General features: G+C 42.1%; 1 protein-coding gene across 2 annotated transcripts in view; it reads left to right on the forward strand.

Annotated features, from left to right (window-relative positions):
- The first annotated feature begins 368 nt into the window (after nt 1-368).
- Nucleotides 369-13,814, forward strand: part of Rheb (Ras homolog, mTORC1 binding) — a 51,087-nt gene continuing 37,641 nt past the window's right edge. Inside the window, exons 1-2 of one of the 2 annotated variants that reach the window (XM_074060495.1) lie at nt 1,733-1,752; nt 1,959-2,029. In XM_074060495.1, coding sequence (XP_073916596.1) covers nt 1,748-1,752; nt 1,959-2,029 — 76 coding nt within the window. In that variant the 5' untranslated portion in view covers nt 1,733-1,747. Of the gene's footprint in view, nt 810-1,732; nt 1,753-1,958; nt 2,030-13,814 lie in introns of those variants that run through there. The other variant, XM_020162017.2, reaches the window with a different exon arrangement.

Here is a 13,814-nt window from a genome sequence, read left to right on the forward strand (position 1 = left end):
GAGTCTGCCAACCGCTCACTCAGCATTCGGCCAATCATCGCGCCTCCCGCCTCTTGCCCCGCCCCACCCTCCGCCCTGGCCAATCACTGAGGAATTTCTTCTCTCTTCGCCTCTCCGGCCCGCGCCCACCAGCCTGCAGCTAGAAAGTCTTCCAACCTCGCGGACACCTAGAAGCACGACAGCAGCCAGTCTATATTTTTAGCTCCCGGGTGGGAAGCCCCGCCCTAAGCTCCGCCTCCTCTCCACTCCCAATGGGAGACGGAGTTTCCGTCGCGTCATCGCGCGGGCAGGCTGAAGCTGTCCAATCAACGCCCAGGAAGAACCGGCGTAATTAAAAAGCGGCGGAAGGAGGTGGGAGGGTCATGACGCAGCGAGTTTCAGTCGTGCTTTTCCCAGGGCATTTCTGTGTTCGCTTTTTTTCCCTTTAAAGTAAAACGTCTCCTTGACGCACCCGACTCCCCCGCAAATTTCGGAGGGCTACGGCGGCGGAAGGGCCGGCGTTGTCGCGGGCCAGGGAGAGTGGGGGGGGGCCGGCCGCGCGCGGGGTCACGTGGGCGTGTTGTTGGGGGAGGGGCGCCGTCGCGCGGTCGGTTCCGGGCGGTTGGGCGCGCGAGCGAGGGAGCGAGAGGTAGCCGCGCCCGCCGCCGCCCTGCTCTGTATGCCGCTCTCCCTCGGCGGGTCCGCCGCCGATCGCAGCTGCAGGAGCCGTCGCCGCCGTGGTTGATGTGGTTGGGCCGGGGCTGAGGAGGCCGCCAAGATGCCGCAGTCCAAGTCTCGGAAGATCGCGATACTGGGCTACCGGTCTGTGGGTAAGTGGCGACGCCGCGCGGCCTTCTCGCGCCGCCCCGGCCGGGGCCTCGCGTGGGCGCCGGGACGCGGTCGGGCCTGCGAAGTTTGGGGCTGGCGCGGCCATGTGGCGGGCGGGCGGGCGGGCAGGCGGGCGGACGGACGCTGCGCGTTCCGTAACCACCATTTTGAGCGGAGGCGGCGGCGGTCGGGGCGGCGGCCGCGTGGAGCGAGGGGTGCGGGAACCCGCGTCTTCCCGGGGCCGCCGGACGGTGGCGAGGGGGCCGGGGTCCCGGGCCGATCCCGAAGGCGGCGGCGGGAGGGTCGCGGGCCGCTCCGCGGAGCTGCGCTGCGGGGCGCTCCGGGAGCCCGGAGTCGCACCTGTCCCCGTCCTGGCGCCGCTCGCTCCCCGAATTAAAGAAAGCCCGTGGGATTTTAACAAAGGAGACGGCATCGCGGCTCCTCTGCATTCGGGGCAGAGTTGAGCCTCTTAAAGAAAAGTGGGGGCGTTTGGCTACGGAGGGCCGGTTTCCCACCGAAGAAGCCTAGAAGAACCTAGAAGAACCCCCAAGGAGACCTGTTCGGAAACCGTCTGAGCTGAGTGCTGGGAAAGGAGAGAGAAAGACATTTGTGATGTCGTGTCCTATTTTTTTATTCCAGGAAGAAATAAGGCCAGGCACTTGTAACCAGGCTGTTGAAGTGATCCAAGAGTCTTTGTTTTCTATTTTTTCACTCCCAAACGACTGACATACATTTGAAACTGCCTGGCAGTCACCTTGTTGCTGAATAGAGGTGGGGTGGACACGGTGTCAAAACGAATGGTTTTTTTTTTTTCCCCAGCCATTCTGTGAGGAAGCTGACTACGCTTTGTCTTTGAGACCCACATAAGCCTGGAAAAGTCACGTCCCTGTTTCGTCCTGTTTTACAGAAGTGGCTGTCTAGGGAAAACGTGCACTTGACCATGGGGTGAGGGGTGACTGGGGAGCGAGGTGACCATGACTGCCATAGGAACGCTTGCTAACTGGCTGCCTCCCTCCCATTGGACGAAGTCCCCGCTACGCGTTCCCTTCTGCTTCCTCACCCTACTTTCCACCTCCCGTGCCAGGGTCTGTGCTCTTTGACCAAGATGATCTCCAGCTGCTTACTCATCCTTTCACCGACTCTGGCTCTAGGGCTGGGGCCAAATCGTTCGGCAGGAAGGGGGAGATCAAAGCTGAGGCTTGCTTGAGGCGCCAAGAGTCAGGTACATGTTGGGAAGAGTAGGTGACCACGTTCACCGCTGTAGCCTCAAATTGAGGTTTTTAATGTCATAGTCTACTTCCCAACTGCCAGCGTGGAGCCCCAGGTTTAACCTTCGCTGGTGGTCCGAATCAGCATGCCGGTTCTCTGTTCTCTTTTGTCTCCTGCATTTTGCAAAGTGGAGGCATGACATATGCCCTGACTCTTGAGTGAACCGGCTCCGATCAGATACATAGTGCCAGTCTTCAATAGATAGGAGTCCCTGAATGTCCAGTTGCAGGGAACAGCGTACCTAGGCTACCGGCTTCCAACCCGGGAAAGTGTCCCAAAGATCTGGATTTTATTTATCTCTTGAAAGTTTGTAAACAGTGATTCTAGTCTTTGGGAAGTGTAGGTTTTTATCCCTGTTTTGCTAAAGAAGTTCCTTATGTCCAATAGAAATCTATTGTTTTATCTTTCTTGTATCCAAATAAAGACCACATTGTACCTGGCCACCCCTGAGCCTTTTCTTCACATTGGACTGTTTGTTAACTGCTGTGCTAGCCAGCAGTGGGATACAGAGTAACTTTTAGAACCTGTTTTCTATGCCCTCGGTATGTCATATTTCTACAACCTACTCCGTTTTCTTTATTTTCAAGCCTGATGCTTAAAGTAAAAGATATTTTAGAGGTTAAGTTACTCCCAATCTTGCATTTGATTTTAAAGTTGTTTACCTTAATTATGAGTATTTTATAGTTTGTGGGGTCCTTTTCAGGGGGAGTAGGGTTGGGTTTTGCCAGCATGATTCCACTCTTCAAAGATTATTCGCTGTTGACTTTTCAGAGCTTACTGATGTGTTTGCTTGCAAATAGTGTCATACTGGAGAAATTTGAGTGTATCTGGTTCTGGTTTTGTGGTATTTTGTGATGCTAAGCTGTCATGTTTGGTGATAAAGTGTCATAGAACTAGGCTTATCCAAAAACCACACTTTTTTTTTTTTTTTTTAGAACGCTCTCTTGTTAAATGTCTTATGCCAGTTTGACTACTTGTCATTGTGACTTTGTCATGTCAGAAACTTAAAAGTTTGCTTTCAGTTAAAACTGAAATACCATGATCATTTTACTACTTGGCTTTCAATTCTTGTTTCTTGGAAACAACATTGATAAAACTACCAATAGGGAGAATCATAATCAGTAGGTAATTTATAGGACTTTCCTTCCCTGTGAAGTATTTTTCCTGTAGTTTACAGTGGTAAAGCTTTTAAGGACACGTCACCTGTAACTCAGTCTGGCTTTAAGGGAAGTGCTTTGTGTTAACTGTTTTAGTGGTGGCCAAGTGTACCAGCTCCCTCATACTCCATTGTTTCTAGTATAGCCAAGAACTCCCACAATTGGAGGTAACTGTAATTAAAGTTGTAGTGTCAGGTAAACTGTCTTCAGTCTGCTGCATCTTTCTCTGAAATATCTTCCACAGGGAACTTGGTAATCTAGTTTACATTAGCCCATAAGCAAAAGCTTATATGTCAGCCAGGCATGGTGGTACATATCTGTAATCCCAGTACTAGGAGACTGAAACAGGAGGATTGTGAATTCCAGGCCAGCCTGGGCAATTGTACTAAAACCCTGCCTCAAAACAAACAAAAAACCTTATTTGTCATATTATATATACATATATATAGGAATGAGATCACAGGAATGTGAGTGACTTATAAGAAAATGAAACAACAGGTGTGGTTTGGTAAAAGGCACTTGAGCAAAAGTACTGAAGTAACTGCCCTGTCAGAATGTGTTAGGTACTATTCAGATGCTTCATAGAGATGTCATTAGATATTTGGTTATTCCCAGAAGAACACAGGTCTCATTGTATTCTGACTTTTTAATCTAATGGAACAGACTGAGAGGTGAAGACATTGTTTGCCATGTATAAAGTCTACCAGTTGTTGAAGTTGTATAAGCAGATGCTTAGTAGCATGTGAGTGGGGTAGTCCAGTAGTGGCTGCTTTCTAGTGAAGCTTGAAATCAGCTTGTTTTGGTCTTCTTATTCTGTACAAGACAGTAGTCAGCTCACATTTGTGATTATGACCTTCCAGATGTTATTTTGATGTCATGTTGGTTTTATCATCTATGGTTACCTTCATCACCCCAGAAAGAAGCCAGGTGTTCATTAGCAGACACTTTCCCTCCCACCCATCCTTCCCTGGCAACTACTCACCTCCTTTTGTTTCCATGGATTTATTCTCAGCATTTAATATAAATGGAATCATGCATATATGGTCTTTTGTGACCGGCATCTTTCACTTAGCATAATATTTTCAAGCTTTATCCATATTGTAGCATGTATCAATACCTCATTTCTGTTTATGGCTGAATAATATTCCATTATGTGACTTTACCACGATTTATTTATTCATTCGTCAGTTGGATATGTGAATTGTTTGTACTTTTTGACTATTATGAATAATGTTGTTAATAACATTAATGTGCAAACTTTTATGTAGACATATGTTTTCATTTCTCTTGGTTGTATTCCTAGGAGTGGAATTACCAGATCAGATGGTAACCCTGTTTAATATTTTGAGGAACTATCAAAATGTTTTCCAAAGCAGCTGCATCATTTTACATTCCCACTAACAATGTATGGCAGTTGCAATTTCTCTACATCTTCACCAACATTTGTTATTGTCTTTCTTTTTGGTTTTAGCCCCCCTAGTGGATATGAAGTTCAAAAATCTCACGATTTGTAAATAATTTCTTCTATCTATTGGTTTCTTTTTACTTTTTCTTTTTTTAGTGGTGTGGGGGACAGGACCTAGGGCTTTGTGCATGCTGGGGAAGTGCTCTGCATTCCTAAGCTACATCCCTAGTTCCTTTTCAGTTTCTGATGGTGTCCTTTAAAGAAAAAGCTTGTAACTTCAAAGTTCAGCTTACCTGTTTCTTTTGTCATTTGTGTTTTTGGTGTCACATCTAGGAAACCATCACCTAATCTTAGGTCATGTAGATTTACTACTGTGTTTTCTTTTATGCTTTTTTATACTTTGTCCTTACATTTGTGCTTGTAACCTACTTATATGTGGTGTGAGGGAAGGGCACAACTTCATTCTCTGTGTGTGGATATCAAGTTATCCCAGACTTTTTAAAAGGCTACTGTTTCTTCATTAAATTCCTTGTGGAGAATGAAGTGACAGTAAATTTCAGGACTCCCTCATTGCATTAATTCGTGTGTTCATTCTCACGTCAGTACTGCACAAACTTGATGAGAGTACTGTAGAGTCAGTGAGTTTTGAAATAGGGACATGGGAGTTTTCTAATTTTGATTTTCTGATTATTTTGTCTGCTCTGAGTCTCTTGCATTTCCACATGTAAAATTCATGTGGCTTGTCAGTTTCTGCCAAAAAAGCAAGTGGGATTTTGATAGAATCTTTTGCAGTTTTGAAAGAATCTCTTAGTGATTGACTTAAAAAACAGTAAATTCTCATATCTGCTCCATTGTTATTTTAGTAAAGTATAAAATAAACGTCCAGCCTTGCACAGATGTATAGTTGAAAAAGAGATGGGTGTGTGAATAACTTTTTCAGGTAATTGTGAATATTCTTTAATACTCACCAAAATTCTGTGATAGTTTCTTAAAGGTTAGTTGTACTGTGCAATCTATAGTCTTACAAATGAATTTGTCCTATTGTTATATTAAACTCCATTGCTCTGCTTTCCATTTTGAATGGATTTTCTACCCTTGTCTGACTTTGTAATATCATACCTTGGTCATTGGTTCATTGTTAGGCAGATCTTCCGTGCGTTGATACATTTTAATATATAAATAATACAAAAATTATGTTTGTTACTATCATCACCAATCTCAGAAAAAAATGTAAGTATTGAGATACTGTTAAAAGCTTTTCAAAACTCTAATTTTCCCTTTTGAGAATGCACGTTTTACTTTTGACACTGTCCTACCAGTTTTTATTTGAATTGGTGATTTTTTTTTTTAATTTCCAAGAAAAGTTTACCAGATATGCACATTTGAAATAATGATAGTTTGTCAACATCATTGCAACTAGAAAAGGTCTGATGGAAGTTGCTAGTTCAGACCTTTTCTCAAACAGTTGTTCAAGTTCCTTTTCTTACAGACAGCCTGATCATTCTGAGCAGTCGGTAGCAGAGATGCTTTATTCATACCTCTCATTTTGTCATACAGAATATTAAAAAGATGTGGACTAAAGGTTAAGATCCACTAAACTTGCTGGTGGAGTGGCTCAAGTGGTAGAGTGCCTGTTCAGCAAGCGTGAGGCCCTGAATTCAAACCCCAGTACTGGCCAAAAAAAAAAAGATTCAGTAAACTTCATCATTTTACTACATTCTCTAGGACATTGCTTAGTGAAAGCAATCTTTTCTTTTTTTTTTTTTTTTTGGTGAGGGAATGGCAGTGAAGGATAAAAATGATTTACCACTCAGTTTGCAACTACTGTCTTGATTCCATGCTGAGGGGTGCCAAACTAGCAGTTTTACCCACCATTGCATTTGCCCCTTTAGTACAAATGTGAACATAGTGGAAAAGGCAAAGAATTAGTGTCCTGAGGGAAACAGTTTTGATTTCGTGAGCCCCTGTGAAAAGGTTTCTGCAGACCACACTTTTAAAAACCGTAGAACTGTAGTATGCTAGGATCTTGCTACTCACTACTGTGCAGAGTTGAATTGAGAATGATTGCATGCTAGATGCTGTTGACAGGGATGTGAAAGAGCCTCCCAGGAGAGATTGGTAGCATTGTATGAGAGGAGGGTGATGAGGCACGAAAGAACGTGGCATGGTTGAGAATGGAAGGAAGCACGGGGGTGGCAAGAACATGAGGAGGAGGTGGAAGTAGGAAATGAAGTTGGAAAGGTAGTCAAGAGCTGCATTACACGGGGCCTTGTAGGAACTTCGGGAAATGATTCCCTCTGCATGTAAGCAGAATTACGGAAGGATGGGGAGAGTTAGGATGCCTGTATGCCAGTTCACTTGGCCTCCGGTTGGGATGCACTTTGGATGAGTTGTTGTCTTTGGACTTGGTAGTAGTGAGGATTCCAAAGATTAATGAAATTGCAGCATAGCAGGACCAAGATACTAATGATGTAATTTTTATTTTTATTTTTAAATTTTTATTTAAAATTGCTTTAAAAAATCATGTTCAGCCAGGCTCCAGTGGCTCACGCCTATAATCCTAGCTACTTAGAAGGCAAAGATGGGAGGATTTTGGTTCAAGGCAAATAGTTGACAAGACCTTATCTCAAAAGTGCCCAATACAAAAAAGAGGTGGCAGAGTGGCTCACGTGGTAGAGGACCTGCCTAGCAAGCAGGAGGTCCACAGTTCAAACCCCAGTACTGCCAAAAAAACAAAACAAAACAAAAAATGTGTGTTGCATGAAGTGAAGGGTAAGAGTTTCGTTGTAATATTTCCATTCATACACATAATGTATTTTGATCATATTTACCCCCTCTGTTACTCTTACTCCCCCTATCCCTGATCCCTAATCGTGTAATTTGTAAATGCAAGTATCAGGATGGAAGCTGAGAGAGGTACATAAATAAAAACAAGTGATTTTGTCACAAAATGTGTAACTTTTATAGTGTTGCCTGAATGGATTATATCATTTCAGTAAATCAGAGCTGAACTTATGTATGTGAAAGCATTAATGATCACCTTTGAAAGAACCTTTATTCTTAGTTTTAATTTGTTATGAAGCACCACATTAAGTCTTAACATTTGGTAACTGTAGTACTCCAGATATCTTAGTTAAACTGCTAACTGGCAGCAAACTGCTGGATACTGTTCCCATGAATTGCTTCATTGGTAATTTTAATGTCTCAACTTGATGGTCCTAGAATACTGTTTTAATAATGTTAAATGTGTATTGGGCTTCTGATAGTTTCCACAGGACATTAGGATTCACTTGCTTGGTTTATGTCATAACTGTAATGTAATTGAGTCCCCTGCCCACTATTTCTCTTACTGTTGGGCAAGGCTCGTCAGGGGCTTTTGAAACATAAGTTGGTATTTTAAAAAGATATACAATATTGGTTTATGCAAGATTGAGTTGAATGTTACCTACATGGTGACATAGTAAATTATTTGTGAACGGGGGAGGCACATGCTGGCCTTTACATTAATATAGTTTTATAAAATGAAAATGCGTTTCTAAGACTTAATGTCTTACATATAATGTGTCTTAGGTGGTAGCTGCTGGTTTTAAAATAAAAAATCACACTTGAAGCTTATTTGAAAGAGGATATTTTAAAATACAGATTTTCTTTGTCGGTCATGATTTTTGTTAAGTGACTGAATAAAAACATAATAACAGAAATTGCCTATGCTTGCTAACTTGGATGGTGTGGGGAGAAATGGAAAAATAATGTGGAGTTTCTAGCCCCCATATTGGAAAACGGACATGCAATGGGAATTTCTGCCCTGGTAGTGGTGCCTTGCACTGTTGTGTAAGAGCTGTGCAAAGATTTTTGAGCCAAAGCATCACTAAGGTTGCTCCTGAATAGAGCAAAGGACCATAAAATTCAAGCTGCCAACGTAAAGTCTGTATTTATATTAAGGAAAAATTTCAGGGGAAAAAAAACAATCACCTCTGTGCACAGGTTGAGACCTGGCCTAATTTTCTGGTGATTTTAGCAGATTGTGTCTTCATTGTGAACCAACTCAGCCAAACTGAACCACATTCTTAGATCTGCCTGTCACATGTTCAGGAACATTGCCAAGCAGTGTAGAGGCTCTTTCCTGGGAGCTTATGAGCCCTTCTTGAAATTGTGAGCATGTTTTCTGGATGAGGAGTCCAGGAGTTTTATCAGCTGTCTAAAAGGGTTTAAGCACCCCCTTGCCCGGATCAAATCACTGGAATTACTGGTTGAAGAGGGAAGTTTGTGAGGTTTTTTTTGTTCTGTTTTATCTTTAGAACTAGAATAGACAAGATTTTTATTAAATATATAAAAACAGAAATAATGATATTAGTCTTTTTTGGTGGGTCTGGGGTTTGAACTCAGGGCTTTGTGCTTGGAAAGCAGGTGCTCTACTGCTTGAGCCACACCTCTAGCCCATTTTGCTGTGGTTATGTTTGGAGATGGGGTCTCATAAGCTCCTTGCCCAAGCTGGCCTCAAACCTTGATCCTCACGATCTCAACCTACTCAGTAGCTAAGATTATAAGCATGAGCCCAGAGTTCCCAGCTGAAATGATGATATTCTTTTTTTTCTTTTATTATTGTATTTGTGTTTACTTGCATGTGTATACATTGTTTGTGCCACCTCTCTCCCCCCAGTTTGTGAGTTTTAAAGTGTTACATGTTATTCAAGTAGGCATTCATTAAATATTTGAATAAGTTAATTCTGTCATGTACCAGTCATATAGTATGTACTTGTCACTAAGGCTAGGGCAGTCATTTTTGCCTTGTAAGTTTCATTCTAGAGAGGGGGCAAAACTAAACAGTTATTATTGAGGTACTGACAATAATTGTTGGTGTTTTTGAAACATTTACTGATGTGAGACACCATTCGCCCTTAAACTCTGTGGGGTAGATACAGTTATCTGCTTATTTTGCAGATAAGGAAACTGAGGTACAAAAAAGGTTAAATGACTAGCTCATGGTCAGACAATTATTAAGTAGCAGGGCCATGATCTGAATCCAGTCAGTGGCTCCAGAACTAGCAAGTCCTTGAGAGAAATAATCGAAGGAGAGCTAGTGTGGCTTGACAGGCCAAGTTGTCTCTAAAGAAGAGGCAGTGTGGCTCCACCAGGGAACTAAGGACATGGGCAAGATCTGAGTGGTGAGGAAGTTGGGACTTAACTGTGTGCCAGCAGTCTGTCAAGAACATCTTTGTAGGTCCTGTTAAGTTTTAGACTTTTTCCTAGAAATAGTGGGAAGTCACTGAAGAATTTTAAACAGCAAATATAATAATGATCTATACCAGGGATTGGTAGATTTTTTTCTATAACAGGCCAGATAGTATCTCAAGCTTTGCAGGCCATGTGGCTTCTGTTGCAACTATCTACCTTTGCCTTTGTAGCCCTAAAAGCAGCTGTAGATAGCGCGTCAACAAATGCTGTCGCTGTGTTCCTATAAAACTATTCCTGGATATGACAGTGGAATTTCATTTGATTTTCAGGAGTCATGAAATACTGTTGAATTTTTTTCCCCCAACCCATTTAAAAGATGAAAAAACAATCCTTGGCTCATATGCTGTATAAAAACAAAACAGACTTTTGACAGATTTGGCCCCTAGTCATAGTTCTCTGATCCTTTCATTTTGTTACTCCTATTTATGGGGAGTGGAGTTGAGCCTCCTTCTCTAGACCTTTTCATTCTGTACAACTCTGCTACATAAATGGGTGACTTCATTTTATAGGAATAAATAGCTTCCTTAACCTAGCTCATACCTCTGGATAAGCATATCATTAAAAAATGTATTTTTCATGGTACACAAAATAAGTATACCTTGAATTTTTTGGGCCTCTGTGGAAGTCTTTCTAGAGCTAAATTTATACGAATTTAAGAGAATTAATTTTTTTCCAAATAGGATGATCCTATTCCCTTAGACCTGTGGTATAGAGCAGCATTGTTCAATAGAAATAGAATGCAAACCGCATGTAACTTTAGATTTTCAGTAGCTACATGAAAATAAAAGGGAACAGGTAAAATTAATATTTAATTTAGCCCAGGTTGTGCAAAATACTATCAACATGTAATATTTTTACATTTTTTATACTAAGTTCTGAGTCTTATGTTATATTTAACTCTGACACATCTAAGGACTAGTCACATTTCAGGTGCTCACTGTCTGAGTGTGGCTAGTACTGGACAGCACAGGTAGAATAGGTGAGTTGGTGTTGAATAAAAGGTCAGTGCAGGGATCAAACCCAGGGCCTTGTGTATGCCAGGCAAGTGCTCTACTTCTGAGCTACACCCCCAGCCCCTAGTTTTGAGCAGTTTTAAATTTCATGCTCTTTAATGTGTTATAAAGATTGTGTTGTAATTTGAGACATTTTTGCTTTCTCTGTCTCAAGATCCTATCCCCAGCTTTTTTTGTTGTTATTTTTGTTTTTTGCAGCACTGGGGTTTGAACTCAAGAGCCTTTCGCTTGCTAGACAGGTGCCTCAACCACGTGAACCACTCTGCCAGTCCTATTTTGTGTTATTTATTTTCAAGATAGGGTCTCAAGAACTATTTGCCTGGGACTGGTCTGGCTTCAAACCATGATCCTCCTGATCTCTGCCTCCTGAGTAGCTACGATTATAGGTGTGAGCCACTGGTACCTGGCTTGCTTGTTTGTTTATTTATTTATTTATATTTATTTTTTGTGGTATTGGAGTTTGAACTCAGGGCGTTATACTTGCTGGGCAGGGGCTCTTACCGTTTGAGCCACTCTACCAGCCCTCTTCCCCAGTTTTGGATCAAATCAAGGAAAATTCATCGTTCTTTATTACCAAGCATTTAATTTTCTGTAGTTCACCAGGTCTGTTCCCTTGTTCCGTTTTAGCTTTATCAATAAGTCATCCTTAGGGATAAATGTCCTATTCAGTCTTTATGGCTCATGCCTGTAAACCCAACTACTTGGCAGATGGAGGTGGGAGATCAGGAGGAATATGGGCTTGAGTCCAGACTGGGCAAAAAAGTTAGCAATACCACATCAGCAAAACAAGCCAGGTATGGTGTCGTGCCCGGAGAGGCATAAGTAGGAGGAATGGGAAGGGGGTTAAGGGAGGTGTTCCTAAGGCTGGTTCTGAGCAAAAAGACCCTATCTGAAAAGTAATCTAAAGCAGTGAAGGGCTGGAGGTGAGGCTCAGGTGGGTAGAAGAGTGCTTGGCAAGGCCCCGAGCCTGAATTCCAGTGCCACCAAAAGACCAAGTCATTCGAATGGCTTTCCTGGGCAGCACTTTTTACCTTTTGGTTTAGCGACACCAACTGTTAATTCTTCGTTTCTGTGACTAAGTTGTTCATGTTAAAATGTATATTACTTTCTTTCTCTCTTTTTTGGTGGCACTAGGGTTTGAACTCAGGGCCTCACGCTTGTTAGGTAGGCACGTTACTACTTGAGCCACTCCTCCAGCCCTTGAAATGTATATTAATTTGTTCTTTTCCTCAGTGGAATATTTTCTGGTAGCATAAGTGTGTGGCAGCAGTGGGCACACATGAGTATTGAGCGAGTAGTAATTTTATGAGCTAGTTTTACTTAGTTGTTCTGCCTTGTTTTTGTCATAAAATAATCGCACCTTAAATTTTTTCCCTCTCTTTTCTCTCCTAGCATCTATTTTTAAGACTGGGGAATGGGTGTGAGAAAGAACAAGATGATGTCAACCCTGTTTAACTCATAGGAGCAAGTGAGATAATCCATGTGAAAATGTTCTGCAGACTCTAAACAGTGATTTGCTTGAAGGTTCTGTTAAGCAAACTTTGTATTGTGTGCCTCACACACCCTCATCTGACCGTGTGCTGGCCGTGAGGGGCAGGAGGTTCCTGTTGGAATCATGATGAACACTTCCAAAACTCAGGAACTCTTGTGTGCCCCTCACTAAATTGAGAATGCTGAGGTTGGGCTATTTTTTAAAATACTTTCTTGGTGACCCTGACATACGTACACATGTCCTCCTCCCCTGAAAACACAATTTCTACTCAAGTGGATGCATGTAATTGGCTAGTATGTCATGCAAGGATCATGATAAAGAAACCTTGTTTTGTTTTTTTTTAACTCCAGTCCTTCTAGCAGTGGTATGTATTCAGGTTCCTGTCCGTTTATAACTACACGGGATTCTGCGTTCTTTTTCTGTCTGTTCTGTGTTCTGTAGTTGGCTCCTAATGAAGGGTCTTCCTTGTGTTCCTGACCTTGCCCTTGACTGGCCTGAACTTACAGAATTCAGTAAAGATATTGATGTGCCAGTTTTGGGTTTTTAGCCTTAAGAAGTTGGCAGCCTCTGTCTTTGTGTTCTTAGGAGCCTCGGGTAACATGACAGAGACCTGAGGAGAGGACAAGAGACAGAGCCCTGCCCTCCTGCCCAAGAAGCCAGTCTTTGTGTAAAAAGAGAGGAAATGAAATGATGGTTGGCTGGTTTCACTCACTAAGCTTCAGGGTGGTTTCCAATGCAGCAGTGGGCCCTTGGAACAGTAATTCACATTTCAGAGATGTGTGTGCTTAGTTGTATTTATTGATATTTTTGTCATTTTGAGACTTTTGCTAAAGTAGTTACTGTAAATCGTTTTTTGTTTCAAAGTAATATATTAGATATACTATTTTATATGATCACCCTATAAGTTAAGGTAGATTTCATTATCTCCATTTACAGATGAGGACACAACTCAGCCAAACTTTCCAAAGTCACATAGCTAATAATTACCATCTTAAACTGCTTGGCTTAAAAAAGTGAGTGCCTTGTTTTCCCTTTTTTTCATGCTCTTTTTTCCTTAAATCAAGGAAAACTGTATTAAGGTATAATTTACATGTTAACAAAGTATTCTAAGTATAGAGTTGGATGAGTTTTGATAGGTTTTGACCTGTATAGTCAAAATACAAAATAATCAAAATACAGAATGTCCTTATCCTCCAAAGTTCCCTTCTGCCCCTTTTAGAGCAGTCTCTCGCACCTACCCCCACTCCCAGACAAGCAGTGATCTGCTTTCCATCACTGGATAAGTTTTTCCTCTAAAATTTCACATAAATTGAATGGTGCAACATACACTCTTTGGGCAGTCTTCTTTCAATAAATGGAATGTTTTTGAAATTCATCCATAGGTTGCATGTATAAGTAGTTTTGTTTTATTGCTGGACAGTATCCCACTGTATGGA

This window comes from Castor canadensis, chromosome 2 (assembly GCF_047511655.1).
Source record: "Castor canadensis chromosome 2, mCasCan1.hap1v2, whole genome shotgun sequence".
Taxonomy (NCBI): domain Eukaryota; kingdom Metazoa; phylum Chordata; class Mammalia; order Rodentia; family Castoridae; genus Castor; species Castor canadensis.